Genomic DNA, 16,100 nt, shown 5'->3' on the forward strand with positions numbered 1-16,100 from the left:
CCCAGTATACGGCTTCTTCGCAGGAGGCTGCGAAGTCGCCCTCTAATACCCTGGCTGAAACTGACTCTTACTCTGCTGCTCTCGCTGCATCTCTCGCCTCCCTTCCTCAGAACGTAATGCTCTGCTAACTGCCGCCTCATAAGTAGTGACATCCAACATGAGAACGTCATGTTTGATGTCAGCCCGCAAACCATCCACAAATTGCCTCAACTTATCCGGTGCACTGTCAGCAATAAGAGGCACGAAACGACACCCTCTCTCGAATTGGGTGATGTAATCCACCACAGACTTGTCTCCTTGGCGGAGACTCATAAACTCCCGGATCATGCGACTGCGCACATCCTCAGTGAAATACTTGGCATAGAACATGTGTCTGAACTCTATCCAAGTCAATGTAGGTAGATTTACACCTCGAATCGCACCTTCCCACCAAGAGGCTGCATCACCTCTCATCATATACACTGCACACTTCACCCTGTCAGCATCAGTGATCCCCATGTAGTCAAATATGGACTCCAGTGATCGAATCCACCCCTCAGCAATGAGTGGATCAGTGGTGCCGACAAACTCCTTAGGTCCCTTCTTCTGGAACCGCTCGGCAACATCCTCATCATGGGTGAGCCTAGGACGTGCCGCCTGCTGCTCCAACAGAGCAGTAATCCCAGCTATCATATTCGCATTGGCCTGCTCCAATGCTGCAAGCGGATTCTGCGGAGGTGGAGGTGGAGGTAGAGGTCCCCCTCGCCTATTCATCTGTCTCGGAGGCATTCTGCACCACCACATATTTCTTTACGTAAATCGCAATGCATAACTTAAGGGTTCTAAAACTTTTCTAACATGAAAATCTTAAATCATTACATATGCTCCTTATAATTCATAAGAAAACATTTAAAACATACAGACCGCTAGTAGGATTTCTGAGCTTCACGTGGCAGTAGGACACCCTCCAAGGACCGCGCTCTGATACCAAATGAAACACGTACTACTAATAAATGCGGAAATTTTTTTTTTAAATAATCTATAAATAATACTATACATATACGCCCATACATATATGTACAAACATAAAAAAAATAATTTTACTACATAAAAATAACTTAATTAATTGCTGAAAATATCTTTAGGCAAGAAATAAAAATACTAAGTTTGATAATTCAACATTCCCATAATTAAAATAATAAAAAGAAGAACTTGTTTAAAAACTCAGCATAATAAAATAAATGTTTCTTAAACATCAACTAGAATCTGCGACGGTCACGGGGTCCACTGCTTCGTGAGCTCATACGTCCTCACCACCGGTAGGAGCTTCATAAAAGTCATCTGTCTCACCTGCACCATATAAGCGTAGTGAGCCTAGGGGCTCAACATATCTAATCCTTTGTAACAAGGTTAAAAATAATGCATCACATAAATACTACTACATATACATGTACATGAGCATGCATGGAAATATTTTCATCACATAATAAAACTGCTGAATCATAAAATGAATCATAACCATAATCATAAACATATTATTTCTTTATCATATAAAACATAATTGAGCAATGCTTTTGAAACTTTAAGATGGTCCTATCCATAAGTGTGACGCTCATGTGTCGACTGATTAGTCTCATAAACCAACGTACGATGGCGGTGATAAATCACCTCCTATGGTAGTAAACTACCGAATCATATGGTGGATAACCACCCCTATGGTAGTAAAACTACCGAATCATATGGTGGAAACCACCCCTATGTCACACATACTTCAATTTCCACCAAAATATTTTATTGCTCATCATTTACATAATTATATACATAAAAATTTCATGAATGCATGCATTGAAAATATGTCCGTAATATATATTTAATTTATTTTCATAATAAATATACTTATACTTAAAATATAAACTTTATGCATAAAATAATTAAATATATATTTCAGACTCATTTATTTTTCATGGGTTGGTCCAGACTGCTGGTCTCTCTACTAAACCCTTTAACTGACTTAAAGCCCATAATTAAAATAAATAATTTTAAAAATTATAATTTTCACTAAAATAAAGTACTTAAATGTTATTGGGCTTAAATAAAAATATTTGGGCCCAATAACTAATTAATTTATAAAAATTCCTGGACTGGCCCAATAAAATCACTGACTGACCTAAAAATTCCTATGGGCTCCCAAGCCCGTAAAAATCATTGGGCTAACTTAAATAAATTATTTAAGGCCCAAATAAAATTATTTGGAGGCCCAAATAATTTTCTAACTAATTTATTTTTTTTTTAAAGCCCAAAACACACTTAAACTATTAAATTCTTAAAAATTAAAATAACCAAGCCCGGCCCACCTAACCTGGACCCGGACCCTACTGACCCGACCCACTATGACCTAAACCCAACCCGGACCACCCAGGACCCGACCCATACCAAACCCATAGCCCAACCCGTAGCCCCTTTTTCCCCTCGGCTCGGCCGTGAGCAGCAGGCCTTCTTGGCCTGCTGCTGGCCCGCTTCGGCCACCCCTGGCCGGAGCGCCACCGCCCAAACGTAGCCCACGTCTGGGCGGTACTAACCTAGCCCCTGAACCCAAGCCATGCAGCCCAGCCCCTAACCAAACCGAGCCCTTCCCATGAACCCTAACCTGCGCACCTGCTGTCAACCTCATGCCCAAAATCACGGCCTAGCCCTATCCAGCCTTAACCCTGGCCATGGCTCGACCCTCATGACCCTGACACACCACCTGACCATCAGCCACAGTACTTGACCATCCCATGGAGGCAAAACCGTGGATATGCATCAAATTTTGGAGAGAAACGAGGGGTATGCACAGTGTATCATCAAATTATTGCATCCATTCACGTATAATCCATGTCAAACAAATAAAATCTGTAACGAAATGTGTAATAGCTTATATGGTGTTGAGAGAAAAGAATTACACATGCCTTTAAATTATTGACGAAGAATATCGCGTCTACGGGTCTCCGGGACGACGAACGGACCAAAATTCTTCAAGGAATGAAGCTTGAATGATCGGCTATGGGGTTTTCTGCCAAGAAGGATGATGGAGGCGTGAAGGAGGGTGGAAGAAAAGGGAGTTGTCGGCTGAAGGAGATAGTGGTAGGGTAGGTTTAGGTTTTAAATAAATTAAATAGAATTAAAATAGGATATTAATTAATATAATATAGTTAGGTAGATAATATGACATAAAATATAAAATTTTTAAACTATTAAAATTAATAATAAATCTGATATTAAACCAAAATCCCGAAATAATAATTTTGGGAATTTTTAAATATTAATAAAAGTCAATAAAATGACTTATTTTGGCTAAAAATCAATCCTTAAATAAATATATAATTAAATACTAAAATTTTCTTGACAAAATACCTTAAAATATTATTTTAAGGCTCATAAAACTCATAAAATATTTTTGGCTAAGAATTTTGGTATCTCGTCCGTCCACGGTCCCGTCTACGCGATCAAAACCAATAATTTTCTTAAAAATCTAAAAATTCTAAAATAGCGGGTTAAATGTTAAAATAAATTAAATCATGCATATAATTCACATAATAACACATAAATGTCATTTAACCCAAATATAAATTTTAAATAATTATTTTCCTTAATTATGCATGCAAATTTACGTATTAAAATTTTCGGGTGTTACAATTCTCCCCCCCTTAAATTGAATTTCGTCCTCGAAATTAAAGTGCTTACTCGAATAACTCCGGGTAGCGAGTCCTCATGTCTGCCTCGGTCTCCCAAGTGGCTTCCTCCTCGGAATGATTCTGCCACTGGATTTTGACCATCGGTATGACCCGCGTCCTCAATCTCCGCTCATCTCTTGCTAATATACGAACAGGCCTCTCCTCAAATGCTAGATCTGGTGCTAATTGCAAAGGCTCGTAATCCAACACATGCGTCGGATTAGAGATATATCTCCGAAGCATGGATACATGGAAAACATTGTGCACTGCTGCAAGCCCTGGTGGTAGTGCTAAACGGTACGCCAAAGTGCCAACTCTCTCCAAAATCTCAAATGGCACAATATATCTCGGATTCAACTTGCCTCTGTGACCAAATCTCATCACCCCTTTCATAGGTGATACTTTCAAAAACACATGATCACCTACTACAAACCCAAGATCTCGTCGTCGAGTATCAGCATAACTCTTCTGGCGACTCTGAGCTTTCCTCATACGATCCCGTATCTGTGTCACAATATCTGCAGTCTGCTGTACAATCTCGGGACCAAGTAAAATCCTCTCGCCAACCTCATCCCAATGCACTGGCGATCTACATCTCCTCCCGTAGAGAGCTGCATAAGGAGTCATACCTATAGACGACTGAAAACTGTTGTTATAGGTAAACTCCACTAATGGCAGTCTAGTCTCCCAAGAGCCCTGAAAATCAATAACACAAGCCCTCAGTAGATCCTCAAGAATCTGGATCACCCTCTCCGACTGACCATCTGTCTGGGGATGGAACGTTGTACTGAATAATAGCCGAGTCCCCAAAGCTGTGTGCAAACTCTTCCAGAATGCAGACGTAAATCTCGGATCTCTGTCCGATACAATCGACACTGGTATGCCATGCAGTCTAACAATCTCCTTGATGTAAAGCTCTGCATACTGCGTCAATGAGTAAGTAGTCCTCACCGGCAAGAAATGAGCTGACTTGGTGAGTCTATCCACGATCACCCAAATAGCTGTACATCCTCTAGTACTCCTCGGAAGGCCAACTACAAAGTCCATCGTGATGTTCTCCCACTTCCACTCCGGAATGGGTAGAGGCTTAAGTAACCCTGCAGGTCGCTGATGCTCTGCCCTGACCTGCTGACAAGTCAAGCACTCTGATACAAATCGGCCAATATCTCTCTTCATGCCGGGCCACCAATACAATGACTGCAAATCTCTATACATCTTCGTACTTCCGGGGTGAATGGAATACGGAGATGTATGAGCCTCTGTCAAGATCTCAATCCTCAACTGATCAATGTTCGGTACCCACATACGACCACGGTACTGAACGATACCATCAACAACTGTATAGAGAAGCCCGCCCTTGGCTTCATCTCTCTGCCTCAATCGTTGCAACTCCTCATCTGCAGGCTGTCCAACTCTGATACGATTCCGAAGATTCGGCTGTACCACTAACACTGCCAAACTCGGTGCCTGCCCGCTCGAGTACAACTCCAGCTCGAATCTCTGAATCTCCTCCTGAAGTGGCAACTGAACTGTCACACAAGATACCACTGAAGTCTTTCGACTCAACACATCAGCCACTACATTAGCCTTACCCGGATGGTAGCTAATGTCACAGTCATAATCCTTAACTAACTCCAACCATCGGCGCTGTCTCATGTTCAACTCCTTCTGTGTGAAGAAGTACTTGAGACTCTTGTGGTCTGTGAAAATCTTGCACTTCTCACCATACAGATAGTGCCTCCAGATTTTCAAAGCAAAAACCACTGCTGCTAGCTCCAAGTCATGCATCGGATAGTTCTGCTCATGAATCTTGAACTGTCTCGATGCATAGGCAATGACTCGGTCACTCTGCATCAATACGGCGCCCAACCCAAGCTTAGACGCGTCCGTGTAAACCACTAACTCCTCGTGTGGAACAGGCATTGCCAACATTGGCGCAGATGTGAGTGCTTCCTTAAGCCGATCGAAGCTCCTCTGACAGTCTGAACTCCATATAAACTTCGCATTTTTCTTGGTCAAGGAAGTCAAGGGTACTGCAATAGAAGAAAAACCCTTGATGAACTTCCGGTAGTAGCCTGCTAAACCCAAGAAACTGCGAATCTCTGAAGCATTCTTCGGAATTCCCCAATCCTGCACTGCCTGCACTTTTGTCTGATCCACCGCTATCCCATCTTTCGAAACTATATGGCCAAGAAATGCCACCTGCTCTAGCCAAAACTCGCACTTACTGAATTTCGCATACAGTCGATGCTCCCTCAAAGTCTGCAATGCTGTCTGCAAGTGCTGTCTATGCTCCTCAATGCTCCTCGAGTAGATCAAGATATCATCAATAAAGACTATGATAAACTGATCTAAGTACGGCTGAAATACGCGGTTCATGAGATCCATGAAGACCGCTGGAGCATTGGTCAATCCAAACGGCATTACTAAGAACTCGTAATGCCCATAGCGTGTCCGGAAAGCAGTCTTGGTCACATCTGTATCTCTGACCCTCAACTGATGATAGCCAAATCGCAGATCGATCTTGGAGAAAATCGAAGCTCCCTACACGCAGAAAATCCCAACAATCGCATTGAAAGGTTGGGATAGCGGGATTTCCGCTAGTATTGATGGATTTTGTGCGGAATCTAGTTGAATCCATTTGGTTATCCCCGCTAGGGAGCCAAGGATTTGGTTATCTGGAATAGGATTAACCGAAATCATTTTCGTCGATACTATCTCTAGTTCCGAGATAAAAGTAAGCATCTGATATAGACTACTAATGTTGAGGATGGTGTTGGTCCATCTGGGGGTTTCAGCAGGATGGTAGTGAATTTCGAGGCGACGACCTCGAAGGATGCATTTAGACAAGAAATTGTGTATAAGGATTTTGTCACAATTGAGGTTAGAAATCTCTGTTTGCTAGTTGTTGTTCTTTGGGAACATTCGTTGGCCAATGGCAGGGTGAGTACTGAAAGTACGTACTATGACACCAGGAATTGTCAGGATTTTGTTGTTATCCATGGAAGGATGACTAATGCGATCGAGTAGATGCTATCTACGATAGCGGGATTCGGATCAAGGTTTATCGCAATCAGTCTGAGGATTTCAGATGGTTAGAGTGGTGGCAGTGATGCGATTGCTTTGCGAACTGGTGGCCGGTAGTTGCCATTTCTATTCACATAAGGTACTGTTTTGGGAAGAAATATTTTATCCTTAGTGATAAAGAGTAACTCACATGAGTTCTTGGAAGAAGGATATCTAAGATTTGACCGAAAGTCAAATCTAGATCAATTTGTTTAGAACTTTGCGATAATGTCAAGGGATGTGATGTTACCGTTAGACCAGTGAAATACAATGTGTTGTATCTGGTTTTATCGTGGGCAGCGATGGAGTTCGTGCATGTCTATAGAATAGCTGATGGCTAGTTACGATCTTAGCAGGAGTGTCATCGCTAAGATTTGTAGGCAGTGTGGCTGATATAGTCAGCAATTTGGACCGAAGGTGCAGTGTTGTTGCGGTTATCGATGGATAACTGACGATAGTCAGTAGTGTTACTCGATTCTCGCAGGATTGCTGATAAGAAGGCAGTGATTTCCAGAGTGATCATTAAAAGCGTGCGAGTTTGAAATCAGTGCGAATTATAAATCGAGTTTATGTTCTGATGTGGTTCAGTGAATGAACAGACCCTGCAGGTTTAGCGAGGTTTGGTATTGTCGAAGGTTATTTGACCAGATGTTTTGAACCGGAACTACTAATGAATTGGACGAATGGTTTATACTATATTCCCGAGGTTTACCTTAGATTTCGAGGACGAAATCCTTTTAAGGTGGTGGGAATGTAGTGGCCCATATCCAGAATTAACGATAATTAGTAATTATCGTGTGATCATGTAGATTTAGTAAAACGTGATTAAGGAGACTTCTAAATGGATTAACGGAGCCCGGAAATAGACCCAAAATGATCAGAAATGGTCCGGAGGGTCAGACAGATCGAAAGCTCCGAAGTTAGGATCGGATGCTACAAAGGTGATCGGAAGCTCCGATGAACGATCGAAAGCTCCGATCGAATTACGTCATCCATGACGTGTGGTTAATCGGAAGCTCCGAACAGGATCGAAAGCTCCGATCACCCCTATCCGAAGTCAACCAGTGAGATTTTGACACGTGGCAGATGAGGATGTTCGGAAGCTCCGATGGCAGAATCGGACGTTTTGATCAAGGATCGGATGTTCCGATCGAGGATCGGAGGTTCCGATCGATGCCTATAAATATAAGGTCCGAGACATTCATTTCTTACCAATTCCGAATTCTCTCCTTCGCCCTCGTGGTCCTATTTTAGGGCTTTGGGTACTCTTATTTTAGAGTTGGAGTAGGATATTTGTTTTAGTATAGTCAGACAGTGTCTGACATAGTAGAGGAGCAGTGTTCGTGTTGTAGAGCCGTGTTCGAGGCTGTGGATTCGCAGCAGGGGAGTGCCCTAGTTGCGGGATAGTCGCCATCAGTGGGCTGAAGACGGACGCAGGTATAGCTATAATCTCCTTAAATTATTTAGAAGTATGCAATAGCTTAGTTAAGGCTTTTAGAGCTTATTGAATGATGCATGGGTATTTGCATTGTAGACTTGATGATAGGCTTGGAACCTAGAGTGGGACTACTAGGACTGCCTTAGAAAGGTACGTAAGTACTGACTGAGATTGCCAGCGGATATGCATGCTTATATGTTGCATTTATGTGTTTGCATGTTATTATTGTTATGCGGCATGTGCATATCATTTTGTGCCTGTATATCTTTTGAGATGAGCCAGTTAGGGTTGCTCAGCCCTGTTAGGACGTTTGATATCGAGTACCCTTAGGTACTGATACCTGAAGGACTCCGTGGTCCGCGTCCATGATTCGGGAATGAGTGATCGCACGCAGTTGTTAGCTACCCCGATGTGACGAGCTTATATCCCAGGCGCCAGTCTGAGCAGTTCGTATATAGTTATCCCAGATATGGATACCCGGTCATTTGCATGCATCATATTTGTATGTTTATCCGTGCTTTCGTATTGAGCTTAGAGCTCACGTCCAGTATTTTCTGTGTATCTGGATACCCTATTTCGACGGGGCAGGTGTAGGTGCAGGATTGAGCACCAAGAGCCTGGAGGAGCCAGCGACCTTGAAGACAGCAGTATTTAGCTGTAGGTTTTTATCTAAGTAATTCGATTGGGTTGTATAAATCGAGTTTTGTTAGCCGGTTGTATTCTGCCGGTCTGCTTGTATTTAAGTCTTCCGCAGCGATTTTATTTAATGCATGCTTAATTATGCTCTTAACTCTGATTAGGTAGTGGATCCGGGTCGGGTCGCTACATACAGACTTACTTAAACTAACTCAGCTATTTAACAGTTACAACTAACTAACTTAATCTAATCCCTTGGACAAGATCTTTGACTATCATTGACTAATCAGAGCCGTTGATCATAACTAATGCTCTTGTCAGTAATCCACATATATATACTGTATACAGACACATAGAAACATAATTGCAGTTTGTAAAAATAAAATTAAAGTTATACAACACATTATATGTCTTGAGAAAGGAGCTAGGATTTGACACTTCAATTATGAATATATAACTATTATATGTAAACGAAATTATTACTTGAAATTTGGTCCATTGAACCTAAAGTCCTATGTCACTCCATTTGATCTTACTTGTAGGATAAAATGTTTCGCTCTTACCAAAAGTTTTCATTAATTTTAATGATAAAATTAAAATATTTTAAGTTATATAGGAATTCAAACATCATATTTAAATTGTTCTCTTACTAAAAAAATAATTATTAATGCCTAGTTATGATGCTCGAGAATATTGGATGAGCTCGGTGGGCAACCTCTCGGGGGAATGTTGAAGGGGCTCTAGTAGGCACAAACTTATTGAATGGATGGTAAATGCTTAGTTCTCTGAGCTCTGCGCACACTTAAAACAACAAACGAGTAAGTGGGATGCCGAAAGATTTTCTGGCATGAGCATGATCAAGTCAGAAAAATACTGTGTACCAGAAAATCAAAAAGGTGTAGAGAGTATTTGCTTTTTGAGTGAAAAAGAGAATGTACCCCCTGTTATGACGTGGGCGAGTGCTGGAGTTGAAAAAATGTGTCTTGGAAATGTGGATGGGAAAGAGTTGCAACCCCCTTTCTTGACTTGGTCTTCCCTAATGATCAGTTTGAGTTTGGACCCTCATCTAGCTTCTCATCCCTGTCCTACCTTGCTCTGCATGAATTTCAGTACCCCGAGATTACCTCTCCTGAACATCCTCCTCCAACTCGTGCTCTTCATCTCCCAGGACTCGAGAAATCATACCTCTGTCCCGGGCTTATATGATAGTCGTCGGCTTCCCGGGGTACCACCTTTCAGGACCCGAGAAACCATACCTTTGACCTGAGCTTATATGATAGCCCTCGGCTTCTCGGGGTATCATCTAGTGATCTTCTTTCCAATCATATGATAGAGACATTAACTGATTTATCAAAATCTATTGTTCGTGAGAATTGTGCAACACTTGTCATTTATATCATATATATGACATTCTAATAGCATGTTTCAATCGTTCTCTCATCAGTAAAATATTTTTATTCAGCATTATTCGACTAGGGTTTGAAAAACAATGGTTCTAGTTCCGAATCAGATTCTTTAACATGGTCCGATTTGAATTTGAATCAAAATTTGTATATTTTAAATCCAAGTGGACAACCATGTTTCTAGTAAGATAAAATCTTTATCCGCACATAGGACAATATTTTTTTGTGAAAAGAAAAATATTCTCCTAAATTAAAAAATAAATAAATAAATTTCAACTTTCGTTTTAGTAAAAAAAAATTAAAAAAATAAAAAAAAATGGCATATTTCGATCCAAACCCAGGAATCAGGCCACAGTAGTCAGTACAAATGTCGCAGAGGCGCATAGATTTCGTGACATGAGAAATTTTTATTTATTTATTTATTTTCTTTTTTTTAATTCGATTTAAAGTAACAACTAGCTAGGTTTTCTACAACATAGATTTTTTTTTCGTCATCGGCGAATGAGGTGACTCATCATCTAACTTGTTATGCTATTTCTTCATCTCTTCTTTTGTTTGGAAGCTTGAAATTTTTTCTCTTTAATTGGTTTCTCTTGTAATGAACGATATTTCACCATAAAATTACAAGTGTTTTTGCAATATAGTTTTATGAATATAGGATCGACCTAACTCATATTTACTTTGAAAACAATATTTATGACATGAAAAGTACGATTTTTTAATAGTTCGATCGAATAGAATTAAGACTATTCTCACAAAATTAATTTTTTTAATAAAATTTTTGTGCATATCGAGCAATTAATTTGACTGCAGTACTACACGTCTCCATCATATCTTTTTTATTTTAGCATTAGAATTAAAAAAAGGGCTATTTGGGAATCAGTCTCTAATATCAAGTGTAAATTAAAAATCAGTTCCTATGTCAGGAATTTTTGTTTGAACTCCCTGATCTCACTTTTTTTTTATGGATAAAAAACGGTACAAAAATTTAAATATACGGTACTAATATACAATATTTGAGTACTAATAGTTTCAGATCTAGTACAAAAATCAAGATTTTGAGTATAACATTTGAATTATTTTATTACTACCAAAACTTATTATACATACATGTTTATGTACAAAATATTTATATTAAAATATTTGTTCATCATTTTTTTTTACATATATTAGTATTTTGAAAATCTCAAAAATCAACAATTTTTTTGGTATTAATTTAAGATATTTGAGTACAAAAATATTTAATTTACGTATTGATTTATATATTTTTGGCATTAATTATTTCAAATTGAGTACAAAATCATGACTTAGGGATTGATTTGTGGGCCCAGGGAGTAGAAACAAACATTTAATGGATTAGGGAGTGCAAAAAAAGAAAAAATCTGACAGGGACTGAATCATAAGAAATCATATGATTGGGGGATTTTTTAACAATTAACCGTTAAAAAAATTCACAAAAACCCATGTCAAATATTGAATTCATATTTAACCCCCTAAAATTAATTAGGAACCATAACCCTTAAATTTTTATAAAATTTTACAATTTATCCTTGCTAATACAATTTTTTGAACACAAGTGAAGTCCATGTTGAGGCTAAGAACTAATTTGTTAACAATTAATATTATGTTGAATGTACAAAAATGTTCTTTTATTAATCTATATCATTTTAAGAACCGCACAATATATCTAATACCGGATCAGAGTATAAATTTTTTAGATCCACACAACAAAGTTGTGCAAGAAACCATAGAATCTTTTGAACAAAAAACCATGAAAACTTTCTTGAAGATTCCATGGAGAAAGTTAAACTCAACGATCAGCTTCACATTGATTTTTTAGCCATATTCAAAAATCGTGTTGGTGATGTTAAATTGTGCATTTTTTTATAAAAAAATTTCAAACAGTATCGAAATCGGACGAAAGTACACAATTAGTCTCACTATTTACATAATTACATCACAACAAACCTAATCCTGTAATACACTTGAAAAAGGTAAACAATTACACAAAGCCCAACAACATAAATATCATTAGTCAATTAATATTGCTACCTAATCATTTCGTATTAAAAATTCACTTTATTGTTAAGAGAAAAGAATGTGACCTTTTTTGACCGCCGTTAATTAATCCTCCAGGACAAATAAATAATTCATGCATTATGCCATTCGTGTCCTTTACTCCCCTAACCTAATCTAAATTCCATAGAACTATATATATTGAATTCATTAGATTTTCATACTTAGCTTTGAAAAAAAGCCTTAAATGTTAGTGTGAAATTGTTTAAAACAGCTAGAATGATGCAACTTTAAACTAAATTCAAGCCCTTATCTATTCCTTAATTTGTTAGGTGATATTTGCACTATATATATTTAATTATTTTTCGGCTTTGTTTGGATAAGTACTTATAGATTATTTATATAAAAGTAGCTTTAAAAAAATTTATAAAATATTTTAAAAATAAAATGTGTTTGGACAACTACGTTACAAAACACAAAAACTCTTATGATAAGGTCTCACGGGTCAATTAGCAAGGCGGATCTCCTATTTGGATTACCAATACATGAAAATATATTACTTTTTATGGCAAAATCATTATTTTCTATTATAAATATGAGAAAGGCCGACTCGTTTCACAAAAAACATGTTTTTCATAATAATGTTTTTAAAGTTAATAATCGAATATAATTTTTTTCACATCTCAATATCAATCATTATATTATATGGATACTCATAGTTTAATCATTAATGCAGACTGAAATCATGTGTTGGTTATGCAATTACTAAAATTTCATCACGTCATAGAGGAAACAACGCCAAGCTACAGGTGAATCATAGAAAAATCTATATGTAACCAACAAATCTAAAAATATTCTCTTTTATATATGATTGTCTCTTATAGATTGATTATCTTAAATGTTATTTGCATCGTTCATTTAGCTTGTCGTTATCGATCAACTCATATTTACCATTTTATTTGGCTTATTTAATTTTCTTTTCGCGTCATTGAATTCTACGATTTCAACTGACATTTCTTGGACCGACCTAATCGTTACCGGCTTACCGCAAATGTCCAAATCGATTTTTTCGTTATCTTTCATCATACATGTGTTTTAATTATGCATACATATTCAAAAACATCTCATACACCACATCATACGTGATCGCTTCCTATAACTTTTTCCTCATCTTTTACATACGATAGGCAAAATTTTCAATATTTATAAGTCGTAGTAATGAAAGCAACAACACATATTTATTGACCATATTTTAAGAAATAATAATAATAATAATATAATATATAGTTTTGAAGTTTGAATAAGCCATTATATTGGTGCGTGCGCACTCCTGCATACATTTGTGCGGAGTTTGAGCCACTCAAGCAATAATTCCCGCATTCGCCGACTTGTTTCTTCCCCTCCATTACTTTTTACGCACACAATAATATTACATTAATTCCACACTTTTATTAAAAAGCTAGCGTTAACATATTTCCATTCATAGACGAGGGTTTTCGGTTTTTGAATTTGCTGCTCATTCAGATTTCTTGGATCTTTTCTTTTCAAATTTGATCCATTTCTACGGTTGCCCACTTCCCGTTTGAATTAAAAGAAAAAGGGTAGAAAAGAGATTTTTGGTGAAGCAAAAGCTACTGAAAAAAAGGGTCCTTTTTTTTTTGTGTGTGTTGTCCTCTCTGTAATCGTGTGCTTGTTTTGTTCTTTCTACACAGATTCAAATTTCGTGTGGGGGGTCAACTTTATGTTCTTGAAATCAGTGATCTTTGTTGTACAACATTCGTCTTTTTGTTAATCTTCCACCAACCGATCGGATTTTGGTGTCTTTATTTGACAGATGATTTTGCTTGCGAGTGAGCTTCGAGTTTGTGTTCTTCGAAGAGTCCGTCATTCAGTGCCCTGTTTTGCAGAGAATTTTACGCCCAAATCTCTGTCTCTGGTCTGAGCTATTTTATCTCTTTATTACTATTTTATTAGTGATTCAGGCTCAAATTGTTCCCATTTTATTTATTTGGTTGTTGCTAGATTTCTGGGTTTTTGAAATCTTGGAATCCCCAAGCTCTTTTATCTGAGAATTTTCCGCTAGTCCACTCCAATTCTTTCTCTGCTCCGACATTTGAGGTGCTTTTACATTTACTGTCATGTGTGTATCTTTGTTCACTTTTTAGCAGAAAGTTTGAGTTTTTGCCTGGTTTTACATTTTTTTATTATTGAATCTGGAAAATGGGTTGTGCTTCGTCCAAAGAAAAAGTATGCGAGAATTGTAAGGCTCCGTATTCGCCCGGAAGGCGGAGCTACTCGATTCAGTCGCGGCGCCATCCTCCAAGGACAGGGGATAGGTACCATGTGGTGGCTCTTACTTCATCCACATTGGGTTCTTTGAGGCTTGATCCATCGATTCAGGATCATGTTATCGAAGACAATGGCGAAAACGAGGTTTATTTGGATCAGAATCACAGTGTTGATTGTGTTGATGCAGTGTCTGAAAGTGGGGGAACTGATAAAGAAAAGGCAACCAGAGAGAAATTTGAAACGGGGATGATTGAGGCCAAGACTTGGTCCAAAATGATCGACGGGAAAATCCCGAAAATCGTCCCTAGAACTCCCATTAGAACCCCTCCCGGTGAGCCGGAGACGATCAATGCTTGGGAAATGATGGAGGGTCTTGAGGACAATAGTCCTCTGATTTCGGCCAGTAAATTTCGCAGCTTTTCGTTTCACCTTCCATTCAACTCTAGCTTATCTTCGATATATGATCAACCAACTCAAAATGCGAAGGAGAAAGGCGATGCTTCGCCTAAGCCAATGTGGTTAGATTTGGCCGATAGTGATTCCAATTCGAACTCCAACGACACTTCGATAGTATCCGAATTTGATCCTGAAGTGATTGCTTCATTTAGAAGGGCACTAGAAGAGCAACTCCCACCCGACAATCCGTTTTACCTCCACCCTTTGGGTTGTGCATTGGAAGCATCAGATGAGAAGAATGCGAATAGCGCCGGCTCGGGTAACAAGGTCGTGCAGCGTGGCACGGACAAGGTGGTTGTGTATTTTACGAGCCTAAGAGGCGTGAGAAAGACGTACGAGGATTGCTGTCATGTCCGAATGATTTTGAAGGGACTAGGCGTCAAGATGGACGAGAGAGACGTATCCATGGATTCAGGGTTCAAGGAGGAGCTGAAAGAATTGTTAGGGGACAGATATGGAAGCAGTGGCTTGCCTAGAATTTTCGTCGGCGGGAGTTATATCGGCGGGGCCGAGGAAATACGGCAGTCGCACGAGGAGGGGAAGCTAGAGAAGATACTCCAATGTTGCGAAGTCGTAGATGACAGGGGAGGAGGCAGAGGAGGTAATGGGAGTGGTAACATTTGTGAAGCTTGTGGGGATATAAGATTTGTGCCGTGCGAGACGTGTTCGGGGAGCTGTAAAATATACTACGAGGCGGATTGCGACGGGGATGGTGACGATGATGGGGTCGTCGAGCACGAATGTGGTTTTCATAAATGTCCTGATTGCAATGAAAATGGGCTCATACGGTGTCCGATTTGTTGTGATTGAGTTTCAAATGTTGTGAAAGATATACATTGTTGTACCTTTTTGCAGTGATTTCTTGTATAGAAATTGGTGGTTTGCGGAGGAATGTGTGTGTAAGGAAAAGGTTTATGCCATGTATACTTTGTTTTCTTCATAGCAAAACATCCTTAAAAAAGACTTGAATTTGATGCTCAAGTTTTGTTTTTTGTTAGAGGTGTGCATTCGTTTAAAGTGGCTAGCAATTGAGTCGAGCAAGAGTTAAATCAGTTTTTCCTGATTGTTTTTTTTAAACCGGACAAACTGAACCGAATTGAAATC

General features: G+C 38.8%; 1 protein-coding gene across 1 annotated transcript; it reads left to right on the forward strand.

Annotated features, from left to right (window-relative positions):
- The first annotated feature begins 13,705 nt into the window (after positions 1–13,705).
- LOC140884356 (uncharacterized protein At3g28850-like) lies at positions 13,706–15,898 on the forward strand. Its single transcript, XM_073291090.1, has one exon. It carries the CDS (start codon positions 14,472–14,474, stop codon positions 15,804–15,806), a length of 1,335 nt encoding a protein of 444 aa, XP_073147191.1. The 5' UTR covers positions 13,706–14,471; the 3' UTR covers positions 15,807–15,898.
- The last annotated feature ends 202 nt before the right edge of the window (positions 15,899–16,100 follow it).

The sequence above is a fragment of the Henckelia pumila genome, chromosome 2 (assembly GCF_033568475.1).
Source record: "Henckelia pumila isolate YLH828 chromosome 2, ASM3356847v2, whole genome shotgun sequence".
NCBI classification, from domain to species: domain Eukaryota; kingdom Viridiplantae; phylum Streptophyta; class Magnoliopsida; order Lamiales; family Gesneriaceae; genus Henckelia; species Henckelia pumila.